Here is a 14,232-nt window from a genome sequence, read left to right as displayed (position 1 = left end):
TGAGTGAAAAGTTTTGTAAACACCTGAGGTCCGTTTGGTTTACAAGGTTTGTTAGCTCCAGTGTTCCTCTGTTTGGATTCTGTCTGGATGACCTGTCCATTGGTGAGAGTGGGGTGTTGAAGTCCCCACTCTCAATGTGTAAGTGCCAGTATGTGATTTAAGCTGGAGTAGGTTTCTTATGCAAACTTGGATTACTTGAGGTAATCTCTATCTGTTAGAGTCTTTTTATTGAGGAATTGAGACCATTAATCATTAATGATCAATGATTATTGATTGCTGTTACTTTGGTATTGTCATTGGTGGTGGTGCTGGTAGTAGTAGTAGTCGTGGTGGTGTGTGTGTGTGTGTGTGTGTGTGTGTGTGTGTTTCCCTTCTTTTGATTTTGCTGGTATGAGATTATTTCCTGTGTTTTAGTGGGTGTAATTAACCTCCTTAGGTTTGAGTTCTCCTGCTAAACTATATTTGTAAAGAGATATTGTTTAAATTTGACTTTATCATGAAATATATTATTTTCTTCATCTATAGTGATTGAAAGTTTTGCTGGGTATAGTCATTTGGGCTGGTGTCTATGATCTTTTAAGGGTCTATAGGACATCTGCCCAGGCCTTTCTGGCTTTCACAGTCTCCAGGTGAGAAGTTGGATATAATTCTAACAGGTCTGCCTTTATATGTTATTTGATATTTTTCCCTTGCAGCTTTTAATATTTTTTCTTTGTTCTGTATGTTTAGTGTTTTGGCTATTATGTGCTAAGAGGACTCTCTTTCGTTGTTCAATCTATTTGGTGTTCTGTATGCATCTTGTAACTTTATTGGCATCACCTTCTTTAGGCTGGGAAAAGTTTCTTCTATGATTTTTTAAGAGCATTTTCTTGGCCTCTGAGCTTGGTTTCCCCTCCTTCCTGAATTCCTATTATTCTTGGGTTTAGTCTTTTCACGGAGTCCTGTGTTTTCTGGATATTCTGAGTCAGGAGTTTTTCAGATTTCTTTGGCCAACGTATCAGTTTCTTCTACCGTATCTGCTATGCCTAAGATTCTCTCTTTCATCTCTTGTATTCTGTTGGTGATGTTTGCACCTGTACTTCCTGTTAGAATTCCTAATTTTTTTTTTCAGTCCCAGAAGTCCTTTAGTTTGGGTATTCTTTGTTATTTCCAACTTCAGGTCTTGAACATGTTATTTATTCCCTTACACTCACTTGTTGTGTTTTCCTGGATTTCTTTAAGGGATTTATCCATTTCCTCTTTAAGGAAATGCTATCATATTCTTAAAGGATGATTTAAGGCTTTTTTTTTTTCTTGTGCCTCAGCTAGATTGGAATATTCATGGCCTGCCGCGGTAGGATAGCTGAGCCCTCATGGAAAGTTAATGTCCTGGCTGCTCTTGATTGTGTTTTTACACTGGCGGTTCAGCATCTGGTTTTGGGATGGTTAAATATCTAGGCACTGATTTCTGGATTTGTCTTTGTGGGGTGGGTTTTTGCTTCTTGATTTCTGTTTCCTCTCTGGATTTTTGGACCATGTGATGCTGTGTGTTGCCTGGTTTTTGTCCTGTTCAGTCCGTGTGTTCATGGGGAATGCCCACTGGTGTTGAAGGCTAGGAGAAACGGGGTAGGGAAAAGAAGGTTGGAGGAGAAGGTCTTTGTAATCCATTGAGGATGGGGTCGGAGAGGAAAGGGAGACCTCTGCAGGTTTCGCGCTACAGAGCCGGGATGCAACTGGGCATCAATCTCAGGAACAGGAGGAGAGGTGTGGGTCTCTGCCTTTAGCCTATTTGTCGCCCTTGGGTTAGCAGGGGAGTGTCTGCTGGAGTTGGGGTCTAGGACAAAAAAAAAAAAAAAAAAAAAAAAAAAAACAGGTTGGGGAAGGAAGGTTAGGAAGGGAAAATCCGTGGGTTCCACAGAAGAAGAGGGAAGGCCACCACGGGTGTTCTGCTGCAGCGCTGGGGATGAGATTGGGGAGCTGGGTCTCGGTGAACAGAGAGAAGAGGAGGAGGTCTGCAGACAGCCTGCCTGGCTTTCTGGCAGGCATTGATGTGTTCAATAAAGCCAAGGATATGTTTTATAGAGCGTGGTATAAAGCCATGGAAGGGGTACCTCAGGGGGCCCATGCTTACGCATCCCTCCCCTGGAGAAGAGTTTATTTGGAGGCATGAGAAGGGGAGTTGAGAAAGACTTGAAGCAGAGAAAGACAGGAGAGAGAGAGAGAGAGAGAGAGAGGTGAGGAACACATAGATTTGGGCTGGGGCAGTTCCTTTTATAGCAAGCCTGACCTGCTTGGCTGTTGCTAGGTAACTGTTGGGTGGAGGGTAGAAGGAATGCAACAGGCATGGCCTGTGTTAGCAGTAGGTGCCTGCTGCAGTTGCAGGCTGGGGTTCAGCCTTGAGTGGGGACTGGGAGGTTAGGTGAGGACGATGGTGTGTGGGATCTACAGGAGATGTTGTGGGGGAGGTTGCAGTTAGTGTTCTGTTGCAGCAGCAGGGACGAGATGGGGATGAGATGGGTGGGGGAGAGGCCTGGGTCTCCTCCGGGAACAGAGAGAAGAGCCACTTTCTATTTTTTTTCAAACTTCTTTTATTTCTCCAGGCACAATCACTTCCTGGATTGTGGTTTTTTTCCTTCCGGTAAACAGCGCCTTAAACCCCATCCTCTACACCCTCACCACCTCCTTTTTTAAGGACAAGTTGAAACAGTTGCTGCACAAACATCGGAGGAAATCCATCTTCAAAGTTAAAAAGAAAAGTTTGTCTGCTTCCATTGTGTGGACAGATGACTCTTCACTTAAACTTGTAGTGTTGAACAAAATAGCCCTCGGGGACAGTATAATGAAGCCAGTCTCCCCGTAGTGGTTTTGGATCACTGGTGCTACCTAAAACAAGGTACAATTTGGGGAAGATGGCATCTGAGACGGTTTCCATCTTGGCCAGCAGCCTCCCGTTCAGCACCGGGGACACGGTGGAATGGCTGTTGGCCCCTGCATTCTGGTGACAGCTCTATGACCTGTGGACCAAGCTGAGAATAGCATCGCAAGCCTCTCCTTCTTGCCAGCCCAGATCCATGGTGGATCTCCAGGTAGTCAGCACTGCCTGCCTACTCCTGGGTGCCCACATGTAGCCACCACCATGGCCTATTCTTACACCGAGTTGCACTGCCTGTTAAGTCTGGACATCCATGACATCTTATTCCAGTGTGACCATCAAGACACAAAATGAACATCTTTGTCATTGCTCTTTCAGTAGAGAATGAAACCATCAACATCTCTTTAATACTTAGACAGCTTCTGCAGGTTGCTGGAATAGCAACTTTGGATGCGGGTCTTCACACCAGTTGATCATGACTAGCATGACCAGACAAGCAGGAGGCTGCTGTGGGAGCCTAGAGCCAGTTGCCTCTTGACTTGTGTGTAAGCTCAGAAAAGCTGAGATCTTAGATGTTTTTTTCTAAAGTTACCCACAGAGCAAAGGAAATCGGAAACCCAAACTTCCCCAAACAGTTATAATTCTCAAATGCTTTAGGACAATATTTCTATTGCTGGTAAGTTCTCTTCTCATTTAGCACAAAAACAAGGAGAGTTAAAAGGTGACTCAGGATGGCGGGTCTGATGTGGGGCCATTTGCTTAGTCGCACAAATCCCCATTCCCACACAAAACTGCCAGAAACTTCAGCTTTGTTTTTTGAAAGTGAAAAATGTTTATGAAGACTTGGACACTTTTATACTGAAAGTTTATAAATGTGAGGGAAAAATACTATGAATAAATTTATATTTTGCACTAGTCTGTGTGCTACTTTAAGCTTAACAAACAATGTGGGTAGGTCTGCAGTCGGCTGAGTGCGCCTCACGGCATGGCTGGGGTGCACACCACTGTCTCACCAGACACAGCTGACATTTCTGGTCTTATGTTGCCAAAGCATGAAACAGTAAGTGAACTTTGTCAACTCCCTTCCCTTCTTTCTGGGTTCCTTGGAAGAGAAAAATGCAAGCATCTATCTAAACGCACTATGTCACCTTTTCCTACAGAGTGATGGGATATCCTTCTATCTGGTAGCATCCAGAAAACAAAACAAACAAGCAAAAACCTCAGTGTTATCACAGTTACCCCGGTTTGTTTGCTACCTAACTAAAATTATAAAACAAGTTCCTCCATTACACCAAGAATATGTTTCTTCTATCAGAAATCGATTCACATTTGGAGTATATGAATGGCAGCGTGGACTGGGCTGCCTTCTTCCCTGAGGATTTCACCCTCTCTCTCTTGTCACTTCCCTTCTTGTTTATTCACTGGCTGGCATCTTGTTAAAGTCCTTAACCACTCTTATGATATGGATCTTAAATGTCTTCTAATGGCTCCTGGGGGCTTCATCCCTGGCTGCTGGCACAGCTGTGAGTTTATGGAACCTTCTGGAAGTGGGACCTATAAAATGAAAGTTAAGTCACTATGGGTGTGGCCTTCAAAGGATCTTGGCATCTTAGCCCCATCCTTCCTTTGTTTCCAAGCTGCTGTGAGGGAGATTTTTCTCCTCCTGTGGACTGAGGCAGCACAGACCGAGTTCCACTGACACCTCTGACAGTTTTTGCCAAATCACTGCTTCCTTAAATGCTCTCAGTTCAGGTACTTACCGATGGTGGAAACCCAACGGACACAGCTATGGCATGGCTTTTTCCAAATCCATGATCCAAACAAAGAACTTAATACAGACAGACTAGGTCCTTTGTCTAGAATATTTCAGTTTTGACCCCAATATCTTTGTCTATGGCCCATGACTAAATGTGGTTAGTTTTGTCGATTTGACACAAACTTGACACACCTGAGCAAAGGAAATTCAATCAAGTAGGTACCTTTATTAGATTGGTCCCTGGGTATGTCAGTGGGGGATTTTCTTGATTGATAATTAATGTGGAGCCCAGTGTGTACAAGGCCTGTTAGCATTCTAAGCTCCACCCCACAGTTACCTGACAACAGCCAGGTAGGACTGACCCAGTATAAAAGGGCTACTTGCCCCCTCCTCACTCTCTTGCCCTCTCTTGTTTCTCTCTTGCTCTTTCTCTGTTTCCCTTCCCTCCTCTCTCCCCATTCCCTTCCCCCCCCTCTCCTTCCACGTGTTCATGGCTGGCCTCAACTTCTCTTCTTCTTCTTCTTCTTCTTCTTCTTCTTCTTCTTCTTCTTCTCTCTCTCTCTCTCTCTCTCTCTCTCTCTCTCTCTCTCTCTCTCTCTGCCTTTCTCTGCTTCTATTACATTCTTAACTCCCCTCCCCATGTCCTGAATAAACTCTATACTATACCATCGTGTGGCTGGTTCCTCAGGGGGAAGGGATGTCTTGGCATGGGCCCGCCGAGGTACCCCCTTTCGCCATACCCCACCACACCTCCATAGAACATATCCCCCACTCTCCTTATCTTTTAAAAAACACATCAGTGCCAGCCCTAGACAAATGGGCTTGCTCTGTATAAGAAAGGCAATTGAGCAAACCAAAGAGAGCAAGTGGTAATCAGTGTTCCTCCATGGTCTCTGCTTCAATTTCTACAGTGAGTTCCTGCCCTAGCTTCTGTCCTTGATAGAGTGTGACCCGAAATGTAAAAGGAAATAAACTCCTCCCCTCCCCAGTTGAAGTGGTCAGTGGTTTATCAGAGAAAGAAACAAGAATATCCAGTTATTTACTTGACAGCTGTCAATCATCAATGCCCATGTTGTTCTTGAATGGAGGGTTCAAGATACAAATGATAGAAGCTTTCAGAAAGTTGGCAGTTTTATGGGAAACTAAAAGCCACATAGTAGTCAACAACCTGATACCACAGCATCCAGTTAAGTCTGACAGCCTAATGATTTACAATCTTACCCTACACTGCCACAGGGTTAGAAAAACATTACAAATACTTCTGCTTTTAGATAATAATTCCCACTGGATGGTGGTGGCACACATCTTTAATCCCAGCACCCTGGAGGCAGAGGCAGAGAGGCAGAGAGGCAGAGAGGCAGAGAGGCAGAGAGGCAGAGAGGCAGAGAGGCAGAGAGGCAGAGAGGCAGAGAGGCAGAGAGGCAGAGAGGCAGAGAGGCAGAGAGGCAGAGAGGCAGAGAGGCAGAGAGGCAGAGAGGCAGAGAGGCAGAGAGAGAGGCAGAGAGAGAGGCAGAGAGAGAGGCAGAGAGAGAGGCAGAGAGAGAGGCAGAGAGAGAGGCAGAGAGAGGCAGAGAGGCAGAGAGGCAGAGAGGCAGAGAGGCAGAGAGGCAGAGAGGCAGAGAGGCAGAGAGGCAGAGAGGCAGAGAGGCAGAGAGGCAGAGAGAGAGGCAGAGAGAGGCAGAGAGGCAGAGAGGCAGAGAGAGAGGCAGAGAGGCAGAGAGGCAGAGAGGCAGAGAGGCAGAGAGGCAGAGAGGAGGCAGAGAGGCAGAGAGGCAGAGAGGCAGAGGATCTGTGTGAGTTAGAGGCCAGCCTGGTCTACAGAGGAAGCTCCAGGATAGCCAAGGCTATGCAAAGAAACCCTGTGGAGGAGGAGGAGGAGGAGAAAGAGGAAGAGGAAGAGGAGGAGAAGGAAGGAGGAGAAAGAGGAAGGAAAAAAGAATCCTTTTAGTCTCATTGAATGAGACCTTTTGTTAGTGCAAACCTGTTTTCTAAACCTAGATTTCTATGTGGCTGTGTAAATACCATGTAAATTCAGGATTTTTTTTTTTTTTTTTGAAATCTAAACATCAGGTAGATACTACTTCAGCATCTGAGAGAGGCTGTAGCCTGTGCCTCTGAGTGGGAGAGGATCAGGGTGAGCCATACACTCCACATTCTTACATTGCATGTGTGTCAAGAAGTGAAGAGCACACCTTCAAATATCCACAGGAGCCTCAAACAGAAGTCTAGAAAAACTAAGGTTTTTTTTAGTAATTTTTATTTCATTATTGACTCTCAATTATTTTTTACTAATAGGATTATTTATGCCCATCCTATCTGGTTAGTTTTTGTCAACTTGACACAAGCCTAGCTTAAAACACAAAGCAACAAACGGGAGGAGAAACTCTCAACGGAAGCACCTCCTCCATCAGATTGGCCTGTGAGCTCATCTGTGTGGCATTGCTAATCAATGCAAGAGGGCCCAGTCCACTCTGGGCGGCGCCATCCCTAGGCAGGCAGGTCTGAATTATACAAAGATGGGAGATGAGCAAAGGAGTATGCACCATCCTTCTGTGGTTTCCGCTTCAGTTCCTGCCATGAGCTTCCCTACATAATCAACTATATATAACTTGTAAGCCAAATTAACCTTCTCCTCCCCAAGTTGCTTTTGGTCGTGGTTTTTATCACAGCAACACAAAGCAAACTGGGACTCAAGTTTTAAAGAAATCAAACAGATTTGAGCTTGGCATGCAGACAGTGACAGTAGGACACATTTCTCGCTTCTCTATACCCTAGCTCAGTTCCTTTCACGGGGGCCCCTAGCATGGGTAAGCCACACAGCTTCACTCTCTAAAAGAAACTGAGGGTACTCTAAAGGGTACTTTGGGGCCAGACTGAATCCATGTTTGCTGATTCTTTACTGTCTTGTATCAGCCTCTGTTTAATAAGCAGTGTAGAGAGCTACAGAATGCACAGGACAGAACGTGAGAAATGGGAGACTTTGAAAAATTACACATAGTCTGGAATCTCAGCTTCAAGATCAAACCAGGAATGCGTGTGAGATGTGGAAATATGTTGGGTGAGGAGCTTTCAGCACGGCATAAATAGGCATGTGTTATCATGTTATCCGGAGTGACCTGTAGTGGTTTGGATGAAAATGCTCCCCTCCCCACTCCAGAGGCTCATATGCTTGCTTCCCGGTTGGTGGAACTGTTTGGGAAGGATTAGGAGGTGTGGCCTGGCTGGAAGAGGCTTGTCCCTGGAGGCAGGCTTTGAGAGTTCAAAAGCTCACTCCATTACCAGTTAGTTAGTCCTTATTTCTCCTGCTTTTGGATCAGATGGGAGCTCTCGGCTCTGGCTATTGGTCCAGCATCATATCAACCCACCTGTCTTCCTGCTGCCTGTCATGATGATCACAGACTCTAACCTTGTGGAATTGTGGGGCTCCAAACTTAACACGCTTTTTCAATATATAAGTTACTTTAGTCATAATGTTTTGCCATGGCAATTGAAGAGTAACTAAGACAGATCTTTGGAGATGGAGGCAGGAGGATCACAAATTGAAGAACAGCCTGAGGTATTGGAGGGCTATTGGTCTGAAAAAAGTAAGAAGGGAAGGAAAGAAGGACAGATTGGAGAGAGGAGTGACAGAGGGAAGAATAGATGAAGGAGGAGAAAAGAAAGAAAAAAATTAAAGGACTCTCTTACTCTAGAGAATAAGAAACTTACCACAAAGCACCCCCTTTATATTTATCTGTTTGTATGTTTCTATAACATAGGTCTGTTGTCAGACGACCTGTTGATGCAAGGGAAAATACATTTAATACTGATGATTTTTATTTCTAGCTGCAAGATGAAGCTATTCTTTTATTTTTAATTTATTTATTTTAACTTTGAATCAGGTTTTATTTCTTATTGAAAATACTCTTTTTTCATATGCTATATTCTGATTGTAGTTCTCCCTGCCCCAATTCCTCCCAGATCCTCCCCACCCACCCAAATCCACAGCTTTTCTTGCTTGCTCTCGTTAGAAAACAAACAGGCATGTAAAAAAGAAAGAAAAACTAATAAAATAAGATAAAACAGAAAACCAAAGAGTCAAAGGGGTTGGGAAACTACAAAAAAAATACATACAGAAGCAGAGACACACATGTTAGCACACAGAGACATCCCATTACAAAAAAAAAAAAAAAAAAAAAATGGAAACCATAACACATAAGCAAAAGACCTGTAGGTTAAGAAAAAAAAATTCCCAGACAAAGCATTACGAGACAAAAACAAAACAAATAAACAAAAACTCCAAAAATATTATTGAGTTTGTCTTGTGTTGTCCAGCTAATCTGGGAATATAGCCTGGCCTTAAGAGTAGTTTGCATACCCAGTAAGACTCCGTTGAGGACAATGAATGCTTCTTTGCAAGCGGTTATCAATCGGAGATAGCTTCTGGGTTAGAATGTGGGTCTGTGTCCACCTCTACTGTCAGCTCTGGGGACGCCATCAGGCTCAGACCTGTGCAGGCTCTGTGCATGCCACCACAGGCTCTGTGAGTTCACACGTACATCAGTCCTGCTATGGTACAAGGCCGTGTGTCCTTCATCTTCTCCATCCTCTTTGGCTCTTCCACTATTTCTGCCTCTTCTCCATGAACGTGGAAAGACTGAGCTGGTTCCTACCTGGAGCCTTCACTCATATACTCAGTAGTATTCAGTACTGGAAAATACTCTGCACTCTATAAAGGAAAAAGGTGAACGCCAAGCCACCTACAAACCCTTCGATCTTCAGTGATGACCTGCATGTAAGGTGTGCTGCTGGAATGCTGGCAGAAAGCTTATGGGAGTAACCAACAAATATATGACTGGCTATAGGGCCCGCTCCATGAGAAGGAGCCTATCTCCAACACAGCTTGGGTGGCCAAGAGCCTGAGACTAAATAGGCCAAGTACCGAGGGGAAACCCCAGACACTTCTACTGTTCTGCTAAAGAAACATAACAACAGAGTGAGTCTAAGGACATTCTGCTCTAATCATATATCAGTACTTTGCTCAGCCATCACCAGAGAAGCTTCCTCCGGCAGTGTATCAGAATAAATGCAGAGACCCACAGCTAGACAATGTGCAGAGAGTGAGAGAGCTTGGAATTCTCTGTCCTAAGTGGGATGTCTCCATCAGTTTCCTCCACTCAGGGCTCTGGAACCCTGCAGAAAAGGAGGCTAGTTTTATTTTTTTTTATTATAGCAATCCATACTGTTACAAGCACTGAGAGTGTTTATGAAAGCCCAAAGACTATGAAGCTCACCACCAATATGTCCACTTTTTTCAAAATGTTCTTTATGTTGGTAGATAATCTTTGAACAAAAACAACAAAGCCAAACCATATGCATTAAATCTGGCAAATTCACACACTTGAATATTCTTGCCATGCCTTTCCTTTAAGCTTGTAACTCTCTGTGGGCAGAATAGGGCTAGAAGACCAGGTTGTATGTACAGTAGCTAAGTCTTTGGTTTCTAGGCTGTTCCCCCTGCCCCCTTGCTTTTTGAGACAGGGCTTCTCTGTATAGCCCTGGCTGTCCTGGAACTCATTCTGTAGACCAGGCTGGCCCCGAACTCAGAAATCCGCCTGCCTCTGCCTCCCAAGTGCTGGGATTAAAGGTGTGCGCCACCACTGCCCAGCAGCGGTTTTCTCTTTAACTCATCCTCCAGCTCAAACCAACACGTCTGGCTGGGGTTGACCCAAGCCTGACTTCTGTGGGTTGAGGCTTAAAAAGGCCTCTTTCTCCCCATCTGAGCCGCACCTCCTGTGACAGATACAAGAATGTCCACTGTCCTTACCTGCATAATCAAACGGAGGCTATTCTTATCAGCGATTTGGGGAGAAAGCCCCCAAGTTCCAGAAATATGCTTCCTACATCCTGTAAACTAGTTGAAACCTGTCTGCTCATGACACATCACTGGAAGGATATTTCCCCATAAAGCATGGACAGGAGGGATGGGTTACAAGGGAAGACACTAAGGACAGTTAGGACACACAGAGCCTGGAACTAAAGTCCTCTAAAACCTCCACAGATCATTCCAACCCACAGTGGCACTCCCTAAGTCCCAGCCAGTCATGACAGGCACTACATCTAGACCACCAGAGAACCAATAACACTCTTTTCTTTGTAGGTGTATGTGGGAGTGTACGCCACATGTGCGTGGGTACCTGTAGACCCCAGAGGAGTCAGATCCTCCAGAGCGAGACTTACACGTGATTGTGAGCCACAGGATATGAGAGTTGGAAATCAAACTCAAGTCCTCTGGAAGAATAATATGTGACCTTAACCACTGAGCCATCTCCCCAGCTCCATCAGAAACACTTACGGCTTATCAATTCTCTGTACTTGAGGGGCTATGGCAATGGGGTGTGAGCCAGCATCGCAATGAGAATCAGAACCCTTTCCTGCTGCAAGCCGAGCCCTTGTGTGATAATGAAATCTAGGGTCAGAAGAAAATGCAGCTTTGGTTCTACCTATTCTTGCCTTTGTGGTAACTGAGTTTCCTCAAAACTGGATTTGATAAATGTATCCTATTCTCTCCCTGTTAAGACCTATTATGTGTATTTAGATAGAACCACACACTAAGGGGCTGGAGAGATGGCTCAGCAGTTAAGAGCATGGCTGCTCTTACAAGGATCAGCATTTGGTTCCCAGCGCCTGCATGGTGGCTCATAACCATCTATAATTATAGTTCTAGGAGATCTGATGTCCTCTTCTGGCCTCCGTGGGTACCAGGCATGCACATGGTGAGTGCATGTATATTCAATCAAACACCCAAACACGAAAAATAAAACTAAAATGTAAACAAACACATTCAGATCCAAGTGTTAAGCATGCAAACATTGATATCAAGTACAAAACATTCCAATTAGTAACTTCCTAATCCATCACACACTCTTCAGGAAAAATTAAAGCCATGTGTGGCACAGCCACACAAGCCCTGTGGTCACAGCTACTTGGGAAGCAGAGGCAGGTGGATCATGAGTCCCAGACCAGCCTGGGAAGTTTATAAGATCCTGTCTATCTGTCATTTTTTTGGTGGGGATCAAAGCTCAGGCCCTAAACAAGGTAGGTGTCTTAGATCTTCATGGTCCTTTATGAATCTCAGTAAGAAATTATACCAGTGTTTCGTGTACAGTTCCATCCTCCCCACTGAGAATCAGCTACATTTATGACTATGTGTGATGGCTCACTTGTACAACCCCAGAACTTGGAAAGCTGAAGCAGGGGGATTGCCATGGGTTTGAGTCCAGCCTGAGGTACACAGAAAAACTTTGCCTCAAAAAAAAATGGTAATACAATTACATATTTAATGCAACCTACATAAAATTTAAGACCTATGTAACTATTCTTTAAAACAGGATAGAAAACTCTTCATTTCAAAATAAAAGTCCCAGGCTAGAAACCAATGATGAGGGTGTAGATAGTGCCAAATATAAATTCCGCAAAGAACAGCAAGTCAGGGAGGCTTAGTCTGGCCGGTCATGGGCCCAGGGTGAGGGATGCCCTAGGAGTCAGCTATGAAAAAGAGCAGACTGCTGAGGAGTCAAATCCTGCAGAGGAGGAGACTCCACTGGGAAGCACACAGGCAACAAAGAAACCCTCCACCTCTCCTACTCCTCCCCTCTCCCCTCTCCTCCCCTCTCCCCTCTCCCCTCTCCCCTCTCCTCCCCTCTCCTCCCCTCTCCTCCCCTCTCCTCCCCTCTCCTCCCCTCTCCTCCCCTCTCCTCCCCTCTCCTCCCCTCTCCTCCCCTCTCCTCCCCTCTCCTCCCCTCTCCTCCCCTCTCCTCCCCTCTCCTCCCCTCTCCTCCCCTCTCCTCCCCTCTCCTCCCCTCTCCTCCCCTCTCCTCCCCTCTCCTCCCCTCTCCTCCCCTATGCTCCCCGCTCCTGCCCTCTCCTCCCCTCTCCGCCCCTCTCCCCCCCGCTCCTCCCCCCTCCCCCCTCTCCCCCCCTCTCCCCCCCTCTCCCCCCCTCTCCCCCCCTCTCCCCCTCTCCCCTCTCCCCTCTCCCCTCTCCCCTCTCCCCTCTCCCCTCTCCCCTCTCCCCTCTCCCCTCTCCCCTCTCCCCTCTCCCCTCTCCCCTCTCCCCTCTCCCCTCTCCCCTCTCCCCTCTCCCCTCTCCCCTCTCCCCTCTCCCCTCCTGCCCCTTGTCTGTCTGTGGCAGTGATGAGATCTCATAACTTTGAGAGTTTGCTATCTCTGAGCCAAGGGTGTCAGATGGGTCAGCCTCAGCAACCATGTAGCTATCCACAGATTCGAAAACTTCTGAAGCCCCAGCAGTGTGTTAATACCAGCAGTTGCCTTCCTTCAATACGGTGATCGAGACTGGTTGGTGAGAGGGTCCTGAAAGCACAAAGACAGGTCCTCCACCTCCCAGTATTGTGGCTGCTTCCCTTACTTATACTGTACATGGAGGACAGCCTGTTTGCAGGCTAAAACTTTAGCCACCCCAGTCTCAGGAGGGTCTGTGGAAACCAACCTAACACAGAGACTGCAACGTTACATTTGGCCAGCAGAGGCCCCTAGTGGGCTGAGGAGAAACGTGGCCCAGGTGAAGACAACAGGCAGTCAGTCCATTAGCGACTGCACCAGAGAATAACTATAGAAAGAAAGGAGCCCTCAAGTTCAGCTGACTCTCCCCGTGCTCTGTACAGGCTCTGATCATCCAGACTCCAGAACGTAGCTGTCTTGGAGTAGTTTCTATTCTACTCTGTGCGACTTTCTTTTATTCTGTCTACTGCAACGTTAGCAGAATTTATACTATATTGTGGTATTTTAGCATTAGTTTGCTAGTTACTACTTACTAATTTTTTAAAAAAATATTTTCATTATTGGAAGATATTTATTCTGTTTATATGTGTGTGTATGTACATGTATACACATACATAATGTTTGCGCGTGTTCTTGAGTGTGTAGGACATGAAACTATAAAAGGAACCACAGCATGGTAGTGAGACATCTTAAGGGACGTGGGGAGAAGGACAGGATAGAAGGTGGTGTACAGACACGTGTATAAAACACTGTGATTGAATCCTGACTCAAAGAATAAAACAAAGTTTCTTTTCAATTCCCTTGTCATAATCTCAAGATGACAACGTAAGTATAGCTACTGCTTTTTCCTTAGTTTTGCAGAACTGAATCAGAACATTCAAATGTGACCATTTTAAGTTCTTGTCGAGTGTAGTGGCTCATGCTTATATTCCTGGACCTGAGAACTGAGGTAGGCGGGATTGCTGGGAATGTGATGCCCATGTTGGGCTACACAGACTGCTCCTGTCAGGCTGGGCTCCCGAGTGAGAACCGGTCTCAAACACAGTAGAAGTGAGAGGTATGTTCAGAAGCTGCAGGCGCTGTGGTAAAGTACCTGCTACGCATGCGCGAAGCTCTGGGTTCCATCTCCATCCTCACACAAGCAAACAAACCCTCATGGCCCCTCCTTTAACGGGATGTGTTTGTACCCCTTTGATGCCAGTGCTGGAGCGGGAGGAGCACAAATTTGAGGACAGCCTGGAGTACACGTTGACTTTAGAACTACATAGTGAAGGTTAGTTACAAGGTTAGCCTGGGTTACGTAGCAAGGAAGGTCCTCTCTGAAATTAAAAAATTATAAGTAAAGC

General features: G+C 45.7%; 1 protein-coding gene across 1 annotated transcript in view; it reads left to right on the top strand.

Moving 5' to 3' along the window:
* Rxfp2 (relaxin family peptide receptor 2) overlaps positions 1 to 3,756 on the top strand; it is a 62,539-nt gene extending 58,783 nt beyond the window's left edge. The window contains exon 18 of the mRNA XM_076923847.1: positions 2,580 to 3,756. Within this exon, the coding sequence (XP_076779962.1) occupies positions 2,580 to 2,839 (260 nt within the window). The 3' untranslated portion in view covers positions 2,840 to 3,756. The remainder of the gene's footprint in view (positions 1 to 2,579) is intronic.
* Positions 3,757 to 14,232: the final 10,476 nt, after the last annotated feature.

Source organism: Arvicanthis niloticus, chromosome 24, assembly GCF_011762505.2.
Source record: "Arvicanthis niloticus isolate mArvNil1 chromosome 24, mArvNil1.pat.X, whole genome shotgun sequence".
NCBI classification, from domain to species: Eukaryota; Metazoa; Chordata; class Mammalia; order Rodentia; family Muridae; genus Arvicanthis; species Arvicanthis niloticus.
The sequence above is the reverse complement of the archived record's forward strand: the minus strand, read 5'-3'. Positions and strand labels throughout refer to the sequence as shown.